Below are 14,651 nucleotides of genomic sequence, written 5' to 3'. Positions count from 1 at the left end.
CATAGCAATGAAGTCATTCGTGAGTGCTGTGTCCCTACCCTGGTAGCTGACGTAACACTTTATTGCACAATTCACGATCAGCCTTTGAACAATGAATAGAATTTTTTTTAGCTGTTTTTCATTTTTTGATGCATGCTACTTTAAATGTCACAAATTTGGAATGTTATACACGTAGGACAATATGTAAGCCTTTACAATTTTTTCCTAATGAAGTTAAAATAATTGAACAATGCATCTTGAATAATGTACCAGTGACTAGGACTTGAGGAGTGAAGGTTGAACTCTATGTCCATCTATGACAGCGTCATGGCAATGGTCACCGTAGCAACCAGTAACCAGCCACAGTGAGAGTGTTGGAATGTGTGTATATAATTGCATTGGTCATACTGACCAGATGTAGTGAGCAAGGCGGAGGCTTCCGCCGAAACGAGTCTGAGCAGCAACATATGGAATAAATCTTACTTGAGAAGAAATTCACGGTGTCAGTGCCTTCCTTGATTGGAGCATGTTTGGACTGGATATGGATATATATATATATATATATATATATATATATATAATATATACAACAATGTTCCTGCTAACCATTCCACGGTGAGGACAGCCAGGTAAGGACCTCTTCCAAATGACTTTTTAAGCACCCACAGCATCAAAAGAGCAAAGAAAGGCAGCAAGTCTTTTTTCACGTGAAGGCAGGATATTTATTCCACACAACAAAACGTGAAGGACATAATGTCATCCATAAAATATATATTTATATATATATAGATACATATATGTGGAGCACATATAGGATTGTGTTTACGGGGTCCAGCGCATGGGCGGGAATATTCTAGTGCTTATGACTATCGATTAGGATCCCCTGGAAGAGAACTCTATCTTTACTTTGTACATTAGGTTAATATGGTTACGTAGAGGGCAAGGATGAAAGTGGTAGGACATGCTAGAACATGTCACAGAGGGCACGGCTGAAGTGGTAAGGCAGGTAACACCATACTGCCTGAACACTGTTAAGAGTACTGCTCACACCTGGCCCCTTATTTATTAGGCAATCGAACATTAACAAAGTACTTGATCTCATGGATACACCTGTGACTGGTTCAATTCCGCTTTGGCAAAGAGGCTACAGACGCTGGCAAGCAGAGGAGGGCCAAGTAAAGACCAAGGTCCTGGGGACATCAGTTTATCTCTATATTCAGCACAATGAAAAGCTTAACATTTTCATATCACACAAAATGATACTGAGTGTGACTATCTACACCATCAAGTAAGCACAAGAAGAACACTGACTCGCCAATGTCAAATGGAGATTAAAATGATAGACACAGAAAGAAGTGTAAATATTTTAAGGGGCAGAAGTTAAAAGGAGACTGAAATAGCACAACAGAACATAAAGACAAGAGATCAGAAGGGTATGAAAACGGAAAGAAGCAGAAGCTCCTCAAACCCCAGCAGGATAAACGTTATGATTTTGTACCTCAATTCCTCTCATCTGGGCTTGCTGGTTGATCTGATGATTGAGTTGCTGTAATTCCAGACGTAGTTGTTCCCTCTCAGACGTGGGTATTCTCTCCCTGCTGATGATTCAACAGATAGAATTACATTAAATGCGAAAGCTCAACAAATCAAAAATAACATACTTTCTGTGGACTGAGGTCATTCAAAGAGAACTCAACAGCCCTAGAAGGAGTATTCAGTCTTGCTCCACCACCAAGAACAAGTATTCAAAGAATTCAACCAATGACATCCATTCCTGAAAACAGCCATCCTTTTTTCCAGACAAATCTGCTCTTCTCCTCAAATTTCCTGAAAACAGAGAATCCTTGATAAAAACAAGCATTAACCTAGCAAGTAGGTCTTGCCTTTGGGACATTGTAAGTGTTTAGTCATACAACACATTATCCAGGGTGCTGTGCCACCAGGGATTGAATAGCTATACAATTACTACACACTCGTTCATGAAGTCTGATTCAGGAATTCATCCTTGCCTCAGGAAACATTTATGGGAACAGCGGGTCTGAGAGACAGAGGTGGGTGAGAAAGGTGGGAAAGGGAGAGGGAGTGACTTTGTGAAGACCAAAAGTTGAGAGAAAGGGGGTCGCTGTGGTGTAACGGAGGAGCCTAAAACACCTGCATGGGGGCGAGGAGGGGTACACACGCTTCTGTCCCTAAAACAGTTTAGCCTGGACCCTAAGATACACGAGTCTCAGGGGCACTCGCCACACTCTGTAGGTAGCCCATCATTTTGCATGAAACCACCACAGAGGGATTGTGGGGAGAGGTGAGACAGAAAGCTGGGGGAGGCAAGTAGGAGAAGTTTATGACAGACAGGCAGGTGGGTGAGTCGAGAGACCGCACCACAGAGAAGGATGTGCAGGAGAGCAGAAAGGAGACTTAAGAAAGTGAAGGGAACAAGTGGTGAGCTAGACAGAGAGGGAAGGGAGGAGTGGGAGAAATTTGGAAGAGGCAGCAGGAAAATTATAGGGAGAAAACAGCAGACTGAGTAAGAAAGCTTGGGGTGAGGGGAAGAGACGCTGTGGAGAGACCTGCACAGAAATCAATAAAAGTGAGGCCGATAGACAGAGATACAGTGGAGAGTATGCTGTAAGCGAAAAGGGAGGCAGGTGGTTTGATCACACAAAGAATAAGAGAGGCAGGTGTACAACGCATCTAAACCAAGACACAGAGTTTCAGGATTCCAGGTATTTTGCCAAGAGCACAAGCTGGGACTTGCAGGCCACACTAATAACAAGAAAAGTAAATTAAAAAAACAAGTCCCAGAAAAAGATGGCCTGGCCACCCTCATCATGACAGTGGGCTTATTGGAAATGCGAGTGGTCGTAGATGAGAAGACGAGTGGGAGAAAATCCGGTGAGAGAGTAAGTCAATTAACAGGGTGGGGAAGACAGAGGAAGAGAGAAAGGTAGAGGAAAACAGAAAGGAAGAGAGAGTTTGTGGAAGAAGGAAAGTGTCAGATATGAGAGATGAGATGCAAAGGTGATAAGTGACCCATAATGTGTGACAACACCAACCAGGCCTGACTTTCACTAAACACCGCTTTGCATTCTGGGACATGCAGTCCCACAATTACACAGAAGATTGCAACTGCAAGCCAGTCAATACAAAATGACAGGGAATAAAAAATAAACTGATTGGGTCAGGAGTAACGCATGACATGGAGCCCTGGACAGCCCTGAAGAAAGAGTTGGCAGGCTGTCTCATCTTTGGCCACCATTTCTGTATTTACACTTTGATCTTTGGCTTGGTTAATCAGACAGTGTCTGCAGCTGCCCTTTACCTGGACTCTCACGCCAATGCCACCCCAAGCTTCCGCCAGACAGCCTGTGTACGCCATGGTGGTACAGTTCAGACGGTGCCAGGATCCACTTTCCAACAAGCATAATAAATATGGACTTAACATATTTACATTTGTGACCTCTCCTTATACACAAAGCTCTGCTTTCAGCACATTAATCCCGTACCCTGAAATACTTTACTGGAGCAGGCTTATGCGACTTGCAAGCTTCACACAGATTTCTGCATCGGACAATTTAACCTCCTCAGCCACATTACAGGGAGTGCGCCCCACAGCAGCAAACTCAGTTAAACATACATGACAATATTTTACTCCGCCCATATTTTTCATTGGCTTGTGTCATTGTCCACTGTGAACTGTGGCTGTTCATCGGTCAATAGGCTTAGTAGATCCTCTTTAGTACCGTCTAGTATCATTTTGTAACCTCCCATGGCGACACCCCGTTACGTGTGTTACTTTGTAGTCTTTAATGCAAATGCTACTTACCAGTATGCATCTGTTCTTGGCATGTAGGGCTGCTGACATTCATATCTGTGCATAGATCGCCGCCTAGTGTTGGGTCCGGATGATTGCACATTGTTGTCCTGGAAGAGTCTTCGAAGTATCACGAGATAGGTGGCTCCTCCCCTGGACTACAGTGCGCATGGGCATCGCCTCCATCCTCAGATTGTTTTTAGCCATTGGCAGAGATGGAGTGAAGTATGTGAGTGATGACCATGCTATGAGCATATATATATACATATGAATGAATACTGCAGCTGCTACAGGCGCCGGGGAGGAGGGTGGGCGATATGAATGTCAGCAGCCCTACATGCCAAGAACAGATGCATACTGGTAAGTAGCATTTGCAGTTCGAGGCATGTGGGCTGCTGAATTCATATCTGTGCATAGAATACATAGCAGTCCCTCCATTAGCGGCGGCCGCCCGTGCCAGCTGCAGCAGTCTGAATAAGTGTTTTGAGAACAGCCTGACCAACAGCTGCCTGCTGTTTGGAATGCACGTCTACACAGTAGTGTTTAGTGAAAGTATGTGTGGTAGACCACGTGGCTGCTCTACAGATATCTTCTAAGGGAATGTTACCTAGGAAAGCCATAGAGGCCCCCAACTTCCTGGTGGAATGGGCCCTTGGTGGGATAGTGAGAGTGCGTTTAGCTTTAGCGTAACAGATTTGAATGCATTTCACGATCCACCTAGCGATCCCAGCTTTGGAGATAGCGTTTCCCTTGTGTTGTGTGGCAAAAGCAACAAAAAGTTGCTTGGTTTTGCGAAAATCTTTTGTCCTGTCTACATAGTACATCAAGGTTCTCTTAACATCAAGGGTGTGGAGCATCCGCTCCGCCAGCGTCTCTGGGTTTTGGAAAAACACCGGCAACTCAATTGTCTGGTTCATATGGAATTGAGATACAACCTTGGGTAAGAATTTAGGGTTAGTACGGAGCACAACCCTGTTAGCATGCACCTGGAAGAAAGGTTCTTGGATGGTGAGCGCCTGCAGCTCGCTAACCCTCCGTAGCGATGTAATTGCTACTAAGCACGCAACCTTCCAAGTCAGAAACTGAAGCTCACAAGAGTGCAGTGGCTCAAAGGGAGGACCCATCAGTCTAGTAAGAACCACATTGAGGTTCCATTCAGGAGCTGGTGGGGTCCTTGGTGGAATGACTCTTTTGAGTCCTTCCAGAAAAGCCTTGATAGCAGGGACCTTAAAGAGTGACAGGTGTTGCCTATTCTGGAGGTATGCTGCCATAGCAGACAAGTGAATGCGGATGGAAGAGTACGCCAGATTGCACTGATATAGGTGGAACAAGTAACAAATGATGTTTTGAATGGAAGCATCTAGCGGGTCGATATCGTGGTTAACACAGTAGATGACAAACCTCTTCCATTTAGCCGCATAACAAGCTCTAGTAGTGGGCTTCCTTGCCTCCCTAATGATGTCCATGCAATCGGGAGGAAGATTGAGGTAGCCAAACTCTAGGACTTCAGGAGCCAGATCGCCAGGTTGAGCTGTTGCGGATCTGGGTGCTGAATGTCGCCATGGCTCTGCGTCAGAAGGCTGGGAGTGAGATGAAGCCTTTGATGCGGTACCACGGAGAGTTCCAGAAACGTGGTGTACCATGGTTGGTGAGCCCACGTTGGAGCAACCAGGATGAGCTTCATCGAGTGTTTCCTGAGCTTGCGTGCCACCAGCGGTATCAGAGGTGCTGGGGGAAAAGCGTACGCAAATCTGCCTGACCAGTTCATCCACATCGCATTGCCCTGTGATTGCGGGTGTGGGAACCTGGCGGCGAAGCTTTGGCATTTTGCGTTCTCTTTCGTGGCGAACAGGTCTATCTCTGGATGACCCCACTTTTGGAAGTACGGTTGGAGTACTGATGGATGTATCTCCCACTCGTGCATTTGATGGCTGTGCCTGCTGAGCAGATCCGCCATCTGATTGTCCTTGCCCGGGAGATGCTCTGCCATGAGGAAGATGTTCCTCTGAATGGCCCACTTCCACATGCTCTGAGCCAGATGAGACAGCTGCGGAGAGTGTGTGCCTCCCTGCTTCTGAATGTAGTACATGGCCGTCATGTTGTCCGTCCGGATCAACACGACTTTGTTGCACAGATGTACTTTGAACGCCTTCAAGGCCATGAAGATTGCCATCAGTTCCAACACATTGATGTGCATCTTCCTTTGCTGTAGTGTCCAGAGTCCCTGCACTGTGTACTGGAGTACATGCGCTCCCCATCCCTGGAGAGAGGCGTCCGTTGTCAGGATAATCTGTGGCACAGGCTCTTGGAATGGTCGGCCCTTGCAAAGGTTTTGTGGATTCCACCAATGCAGAGAGTTGTATGCCCGACCGCTCACCAACACTAGGTCTGTCAGTTGCCCATGAGCCTGAGTCCACTGACGTGCAAGGCACTCCTGAAGCGGACGCATATGTAGTCTCGCGTGCGGGGCAATGGAGATGCAGGAGGCCATCATGCCTATCAACTGCATGAACACCTTCGCTGGAAGCGAGTGCTGAGGCCTGAATCGTTGGATCAGCGTCTGTATACTGGCGATTCTCACTGAATTTGGCTGCGCAGTGGCTGCCAGAGTGTTTATTGTCGCGCCCAGATACTGTCGCACGTGGGCGGGCTGGAGATTGGACTTTGGGTAGTTCAGAGAGAATCCCAGCTCGTGCAGGAGATGAATGGTGCGTGACACGTGGTCGACGCACTGCTGTTCTGTCTTTGCTTGAATGAGCCAGTCGTCCAGGTAGGGGTAGACGTGGACGTTCTGGCGACGGAGATGCGCCGCCACAGTCGCTAGGCACTTTGTAAAAACCCTTGGCCCCGTGGTGACCCCGAACGGCAGAACCCTGAACTGGTAATGCTGGTCTTGAATCGTGAATCTGAGATACTTCCTGTGGGAAGGATGCAGGGGGATATGAAAATATGCATCTTTCAGATCCAGTGTAGCCAGGAAGTCCCCCTGCTGAAGCAGGGGGAGCACTTGCTGTAACGTGAGCATATGGAAGTGCTCCGAGAGAATGTACCAGTTTAGGGGCCTGAGGTCCAGGATGGGCCTGAGGGATCCGTCCTTTTTGGGGATCAGAAAATACAGGGAGTAAACCCCTGTTCCCCGTTCTTGCAATGGAACGAGCTCTATTGCCCCTTTTTGCAGCATGACTAGAACTTCCTGCTGCAATAAGGTCAAGTGCTCGCCGGACATAGGACGGCTCCTTGGGGGTATGTTTGGTGGAATGGAAGTAAGTTCCAGACAGTACCCGTACTGGACAAGAGACTTGACCCACCTGTCCGTGGTGATGGATCTCCACGCTGGCAGGAACTGCTGGAGTCTCCCCCCGACCGGTGTTGTATGGTCGGGGGGCAGTGACAAGACGTCACTGCTTGTTGGCGGTGGTGGACCTGGAGCTGTTGTTTCCACGCCCCCTGCCCTTGATGCTATTGCCTCTGTAGCCACCTCTACCCTTGTTGCTGTACGAGGTTTGGGTGTTACTTTTGTAATACTGCGTGGACTGCGATGCCTGACCTCTTGAGGTGCCCCTGGAATTGGAGCGGCGAAAGGAACCACTCCGAAACTGCTGACTTTGGAGGGCCCCCATAGACTTGGCAGTTTCCGTATCTTTTTTCATCTTTTCCAGTGTCGCATCCACCTCAGGGCCAAACAGGTGGTCAGGATTAACAGTTTGATTCAGTATTGTGGTCTGAATGTCGGGTTTGAACCCTGAAATTCGAAGCCAAGCATGCCGTCTAAGCAACACACTGGTGTTGATCGCCCTGGAGGCTGTATCTGCCACATCTAGTGCACACTTTATAGATGCATTCGTGATGAGCTTTCCTTCCTGAATCAGCATTTCTCCTGCCTCCTTGTACTGGCCAGGCAAGTGTTGCAGTAGTGACTCTAAGGTGTCATAATGAGCCCTATCATAGCGTGCAAGTAGGGCCTGTGTGTTAGAGATTCTCCAAATATTAGCTGCCTGTGCAGCAATTCGTTTGCCTGAGGCCTCAAAGATCTTGGACTCTTTGTCTGGGGGAGGAGCGTCACCAGTAGTCTGCGAGTTCGCCCTCTTCCGAGCGTTGGAAACAACCAACGAGTCCAGTGGCAAGTGTCCCTTGATGTAGGTTGGATCCGAGGGCGCTGCCTTATATTTTCTGTCAATGCGAGGGTTGACGACACGCGCCCGGGTGGGCTCTTTGAAGACCTCCGTTGCGTGTTTGAGCACCCCCTTAAGCATTGGTAGTATTTTTACTGACTTCTCAGCCACTGAGAAAGTGTCAAATAAAAAGTCCACATCCACAGGGTCCGAGTGGAGCTCGACGTCGTGGTTAGTCGCAGCTCTCTCGATCAGAGCGTTGAAGGCCGCCGAGTCCTCTGTCGGGGACGTTTTGGCCGCAAAAAGTTGCGTGTCCTGGCCCGACTGCGGGCCCTCCGGGTCGCCTCCGGCCGACCAAGGTTCGTGCACCTCCTCCGGATCCGAGTACGCCGGATAGTTGTACTCTGCGTCTTCGTCGTCCGCATCGCCCGCTGCGGAATGCGTTGGCGAGTGTCCCAGGGCTTGTGGAGACATAGGTTCTACCAGAGCCGAAGAGTCTGCAGAGTCCCTCTTATTTTTGAGAGGGATCCGAAAATGTTCCAACACCGGCTCCGTGGTGATCTTCCTCTTGAGGAGAGACAGTTTCCCGGTGTTGGCGTCGATGATGACCTCCCGACGTTCCTCTTCAGCAAGCGGCTGGAGCCGAAGCTTTGACACCACCAAGGCAGCTTTCGGCGTCAATACCTCCTTCGAGGGCCCGCCTAGTTTCGGCGCGAAAGCCTTCGGCGTCGACTTGGGCGGCAGGGTGAAACGGATAGGCGTCTGCGCCTTCGCAGGCTTTGGCGTGAGCTTAGGCGCCACAGTGTCCTGATCGGGAACCACATTGCCCTTCCGTATCCGTTGCAGGGATTCCGCTACCTTCTTCGTTAAGGCCGGAGAGGGCTTGACCGGCTCGAGCGATTGTCCCGCGTCGAGAGCCGAATCGATGGCAGGCACCTTCTTCGGAGCCGACACCTCACGCGCTCTGTCCCCAAGGGCCCTGTGCGCGTCGTCGCCCTGACGCTTCTTCGGAGCCGTCTTCGGGTCCACGACCCCTTTCGGCGCCGACGCAGACGCGCCGGTTGACTTCGCCTTCGGCGCCGACCCCGAGTGCTTCGGGTCGGCCATCTTGGCGTGGCTCTTCAGGTCGGCCATCTTGAATTTTTTGGAAGTTGACGCCTCCAGAACCTTCTGCCCCAGCGCAACTTTCACTTTCGGTTTCGCATCCGAGGGTGCGTGACCAGACGGCTTCACTTTCGTTTTCTTTAACGAGAAGGGCGCCTCAGAAATGTCCGTGACCGGGCCCGGAGGCGGGGACGTAGGACTTATAAGTAGATCTTGGGTAAGGCCCGAAGGCGATCCCTCGACTTGGGCCGTATGAAGGGGATTAACCCCTGAGTCTGGTTGGGGATGCTCCTCCTCCGAGCTATCCCCAACAGTGGCATAGCCCGCTCGTCGTCCCCTACCTCGTCGGCGACGTCGTCAAAGTCCTCATCACCCGCGTCGTAGGCCTCCCCTTCGGACGCGGGACCAGATTCCGAACCTTGTACGTCGTCCTCGTCTCCAACAGATTCTTGGAAAATGTCGTCTGGTGGGGGCGCCGCGGTAGCCGAGAACTTAGCCTGGAGCCTGTTGGCTCGACGAATCTTCAGAGTCTTCTTGCACCGGAATTTCGAACACGCCATGCAGCTGTCTTCGTTATGGTCCGGTGACAAGCATGTATTGCACACGGGGTGCACGTCGAGGTGTGAATATTTGGAGTTACACACCGGGCATTTCTTAAACGGTGTCCGCTCCATAGCAGAAAAGTAGTGTAGGCCCGTCCGCGCCGAAAGCACGCGGAAGGGTAGCAAGAGTTCGGAGCTGAGAGTCAGATAAGAAACCCTAACGCAACTATACCGACGCCCAGCCTAAAGACCTTTTGGTCTCGAGTAGAAAGTTGAACAACTATCGGTTCCGACAGAGGGAACCGAAACACATCCGAACCCAATGGCGGAAAAAAACAATCTGGGGATGGAGGCGATGCCCATGCGCACTGTAGTCCAGGGGAGGAGCCCCTATCTCGTGATACTTCGAAGACTCTTCCAGGACAACAATGTGCAATCATCCGGACCCAACACTAGGCGGCGATCTATGCACAGATATGAATTCAGCAGCCCACATGCCTCGAACTTACAGCCTTCGAGCAAGATTTAGTCAAATAGCTTTTCCTGCCTGCTGTTGCAGGCAGGACATGCTGTCGCCCAATGCTTTAAAAAAATGTTTTTAGCACAAACGCATGTGCAATGCAATAGATCTCACAGTTGCGTGAGTTTAAGCTATTGGTATTGTAAATGACAATGCTTTTTTTATTGGTTTCAAAAACAATACAAATAAAAAGCATCATTTACAATGCCAATAGCTCAAACTCTTGAAAATGCAAGACCAATTGCATTACAAATGCATGTACTCGGTGTGTGTTCTTGAGCCCATAGTCAGTACGTGACCGGTGCCTGGCTGTGTGCTCCTGGCCCTCTCAGTCTTAAGCTGTGTGATCCTGGCACTCTCAGTCTATTGTCGGTGCCAGTCCCCTCCATTATGTCTTCCCTGCCGCTCTTACACTCTGGCTGTCAAAGGCCCTTCCCTTTCTTCCTGCTGCCCCCTCAATGAGTAACACTGAATTTAACTCTTGAGGTTGCTATAAGCCTTGCTATTTCTGCCCCATTCACGCTTTTCCTGCCCCTCTCTATATAAGCATTGCCCCACTGTGCAGACAACGGGAGCCCGTGCAGAGATAATGTAATATGTTATCTGAAGGGATTCAGTTCAGGCTGCACAGCTGACAGAGGGCAAGGTTTGCTGAGTCACGTGCTTGTCTGCTGATGTGCCGGGACCAGTCTACTCTTGCAAGAACAGCTGGCTTATCACACCGGTCCTTTCAGGATCAATAAATACACACCATGCCGTAGAAGTGATATTTTGTATTTATGTTGCAAATGCATCACAGGGCTGTCACTGCAACAGACATGAACACTGATCGTTTACTCGTGCATGGAAGTGCCTGGTAATCTATTTCTAGTGCCTATTAGCGTTTTCAACACCTTTCTAATAATACAATACTTTTTTTTATGGCTATACTCCAATGTTAATTTTCAGCGGGGCAGGTTAGTGTGCCTGACTGGTATCCACCCCTATGAGTCTAGGAGCAGTCATTTAAAAGTTGTAAGGAAGCTGTGATTCCCAATTCAAATAATATTTTGTGTTATCGCACCAGTTTCGTTTGCATTTCACAGCACTCAAGGCATAAGATTGGCAGATGGACATGACAAAGGCAGCATATCCTGTTTCTTGTTTTCATTCTAAAAAGATACTTATCTGCTGTAGTCTATAACAGTGAACAAGAAGTAGAAGAACCCTGAGGTTGTTAAAATAAATCCCGGGAGGGGAGCATTGCGCGTCTGATGACCGAGACACCTGGTTAATTTAATGATCCCGCCTCAATGGTACTCAGTTTCCCAAATTCGCAGAGATTTTGGTCAGGGTTGCAGAACGATGGATTCCAAACTTTAAAATGCAGATTTAGTGCACAGACCTCTCCTATCACCAAGAGAACATGCTAAAGGGTCACCGACTTAAACAAGCATTTGCAATGCAATAGGCCTCGCATTTTGCGAATTTGAGCTTTTGGCATTGTAAATGACAATGCCTTATTTATCTGTTTTTCAAAATAGATAAATAAAAGGCATTGTAATTTACAATGCCAATAGCTCAAACTCTTGCAAATGTGAAACCTATTGCATTGCAAATGCTTGTTTTATTATGCGCATACTTTAAGTCCCACGCGGGACAGACAGCATGGGAGAAACAAAGACCGAAAATAAAATTTCAAAGGGAGGAGAGGAGAGGAGAGGGGCTGCCGGCATTAAGTGAGCATTGGTATAAACATACTAGGTGCACCAACTTTGGTTTACCACTATAGCTATAATTCAAGTAAGCAATCACTGTGGGCGAACTGTGCTGGGAGGTGAGGCAGTGTGCTCCCATCCCCCTTCTATAACCTTACTAAGTTTCAAAGACAAATATGCATGAAAAGCGAAAGAAACGAAGAACAAAGGTGCAGAGCGTTCACAGATGCACACTGGCCAGGGATGCCAATAAAAGCACGAAAGGGTGCAACAGGTGCTTGGTGGTGTAAGGACGGGATGCGAGCTGAAGCAAAACAAAAAGCAGTATGCCAAACTTGCAATAAGTGGTGAAAAGTGAACTAATCCATGTAACTGGGTCAGGTGCCAGGGCTGAAAAAATATGGTCAAAAGGCGTGGCAAAGACAACAAAGGGACCGTAGAACAGGAAGATTTTACGAGGGGCACTACAAGGAGCCAATTATAAGTGATGGACATGGTCAAAGCCGACAGAGAATATACCATGACTCGCAGAGCAGCGCATGCGCACTGCTAAGCTCGACCTAACAAACCCATAGGAGCAGACACCCAGCCACACAGACTTTGAGCACAGCTATGGATCTCCTGATGCTCCCTGGACACAACTTTCATTGTTCCTCAGGATAGCCACTCTCCTTGATCAACCTCTGTAACACATCCACTAGTCTCATTGCTCTCTCTGGCACAACTGGCTTTCTTTGTGAAAAAGTCACCTTTGCTCATCACTCTGCTGAGGAAACAAAAGTCTTACTTTCTAGACATATCCCACACTAACGCATAAAGGACTGTAGGGGTTGAAGTCCTTCATGTGCTGCACTACTAAAGCCAAGACTATGATATAAGACCTGAATTAACCAGTCTGAGTCACAATGAAGAGAAAGGATGACTGGATGCACCTTCGGTCTGAACGATCAGTATGAACAACAAACTAAGGTGATTAAAGGAATACTAGAATATCAGCCACTGATGAGCACTTGGATCCTGGGTCAGTGAGCAAGTACATAACTCACAACTGGGAACACCAGTCACACTTTGGCCATTAAGTGCCACAAAGAAGAAGAAGGGGTGAAACAGCACAATAGGAAGGATGGAAGGTGAAGCGAAATGTTAAGATAGGAAGAACAGTCTTGGTACCAGAGCTCGCTACAACATGGACTACAGACGCTACAGCACAGACTACAGGCGCTACAGCACGGACTACAGACAGAGGGAATGCCCGGGATGCAAAGCTCCCTACATCGTCAAACACTGAAAATCCAGGATGCACTCAACATCAGAGTAGTCAGGAGAAATCCTTGGAACACAATTTCTTACAGCACTTAATACAGTAAACTACAGAGGTACATTTAGCCTTTTACAAAGTAAAATGATTTTGATGGAGATGCTAATAATCTCAATTATCTGTATTTTCTTGGATACCCCAGAGTAATAGCGGCCAACAGTCTGAAGCTCTCGTAAGTGGTACTTCATACCTCTCGGTGAAGTGTCCCTGAGAAGACATGTTTTGGTGGGCATTATATGCAGGACCGGCCCAGCCACTGTGAGCGCCATACGGACTGTATTCTGCAAAGCAAAAGAAAAACAATGCCATGCTTACTCAGGAACAGATTGAGACCAAGGTCATCGGTAGGAAGAGCAATGATGTCTAATCCCATTATTACATCCAACACCATACACCCACAGCTCAATTAAGATGACAAAGCCATTCAGACATACAAAATCATTAAAGCTTTGTAGAGCTTTTTGTAATTCAGTCCAACGCTAACCTCCTACATAGCAGGTTACACTAAATACTGCAATAGATCACTAGAAAGTAGAATGAAAGTAAAATGCTACTTACTAGTGTGCATCTGTTCTTGGCATGTAGAGCTGCAGAGTTGTACGCTTGTGCATGTATAGCCATCTGGTGTTGGGCTTGGATGCTTGCACTTTGTTGTCTTTTGTAGTCACGAGATAGGTGACTCCTCCCTTGGACGATAGTGCGCATGGGCATCGACTCCATCTTCAGATTGTTTTTCGCCACGACGGGAAATGATAGAGTTTATAGAAATAGAATAGATGTCCATGTGAGTATCTAATTAAGATAAAAACTGGAACAGATACAGGTCCCGGGGAGGCGGGTGAGCGTGTACAACTCTGCAGCTCTACATGCCAAGAACAGATGCATACTGGTAAGTAGCATTTTCCGTTTGAGGCATATGAGCTGCAGCTTGTACACTTATGCATAGACTGTACAGCAGTGTCTTCCCTAGCGGTGGTAACCTGTATGTGTTGCAGTAGTATTAAAAAGTGTTTTAAGAACAGCCTGGCCTACAGAAGCTTGTTGCTTAGCCTGCACATCAACACAATAGTGTTTGGTGAAGGTGTGTGGTATGTTTTACATACGTCATCTAAGGGAATGTTCCCTAAGAATGCCATGGATGCCCCTAGTTTGCTTGTTGAATGTGCTCTAGGGGAATTGTTAATGTGGGTTTAGCCTTTTCATAGCATATTTGAATGCATTTTACTATCCACCTTGCAATCTCAGCTTTGGAGATGGGGTTACTTTATGAGGTGGGGAGAAGACAACACACAGTTGTTTTGTCTTTTGAAAGGGCTTAGTCCTGTCAATGTAATAATGCAGGGCTCTTGACGTCTACTGTGTGAAGAGCTCTCTCTGCCACAGAGTCTGGGTTTTGAAAAAACACTGGTAACTCAACTGATTGGTTAAGATGAAAAGCAGAGATTACTTTGGGAAGGAATTTTGGGTTTGTTCTGAGAACCACTTTATTAGGATGTATTTGTAAGAATGGTTCTTGTATGGTTAAAGCCTGGATCTCACTTACCTTTCTAATAAAGATATTTGGGACA

General features: G+C 47.7%; 1 protein-coding gene across 9 annotated transcripts in view; it reads right to left on the bottom strand.

The window, feature by feature from the left end:
* Nucleotides 1-14,651, bottom strand: part of RC3H1 (ring finger and CCCH-type domains 1) — an 828,931-nt gene that overhangs the window by 140,789 nt on the left and 673,491 nt on the right. For all 9 annotated transcript variants that reach the window (XM_086956761.1, XM_086956804.1, XM_086956790.1 and 6 more), the window contains 2 exons: nucleotides 13,274-13,364; nucleotides 1,478-1,577 (listed from right to left, as the gene is read on the bottom strand). In XM_086956761.1, coding sequence (XP_086812887.1) covers nucleotides 1,478-1,577; nucleotides 13,274-13,364 — 191 coding nt within the window. The remainder of the gene's footprint in view (nucleotides 1-1,477; nucleotides 1,578-13,273; nucleotides 13,365-14,651) is intronic.

The sequence above is a fragment of the Lissotriton vulgaris genome, chromosome 1_1 (genome assembly GCF_964263255.1).
Source record: "Lissotriton vulgaris chromosome 1_1, aLisVul1.2, whole genome shotgun sequence".
NCBI classification, from domain to species: domain Eukaryota; kingdom Metazoa; phylum Chordata; class Amphibia; order Caudata; family Salamandridae; genus Lissotriton; species Lissotriton vulgaris.
Note: the sequence above shows the minus strand (reverse complement) of the source record. Positions and strands in the feature narration are given on the sequence as shown.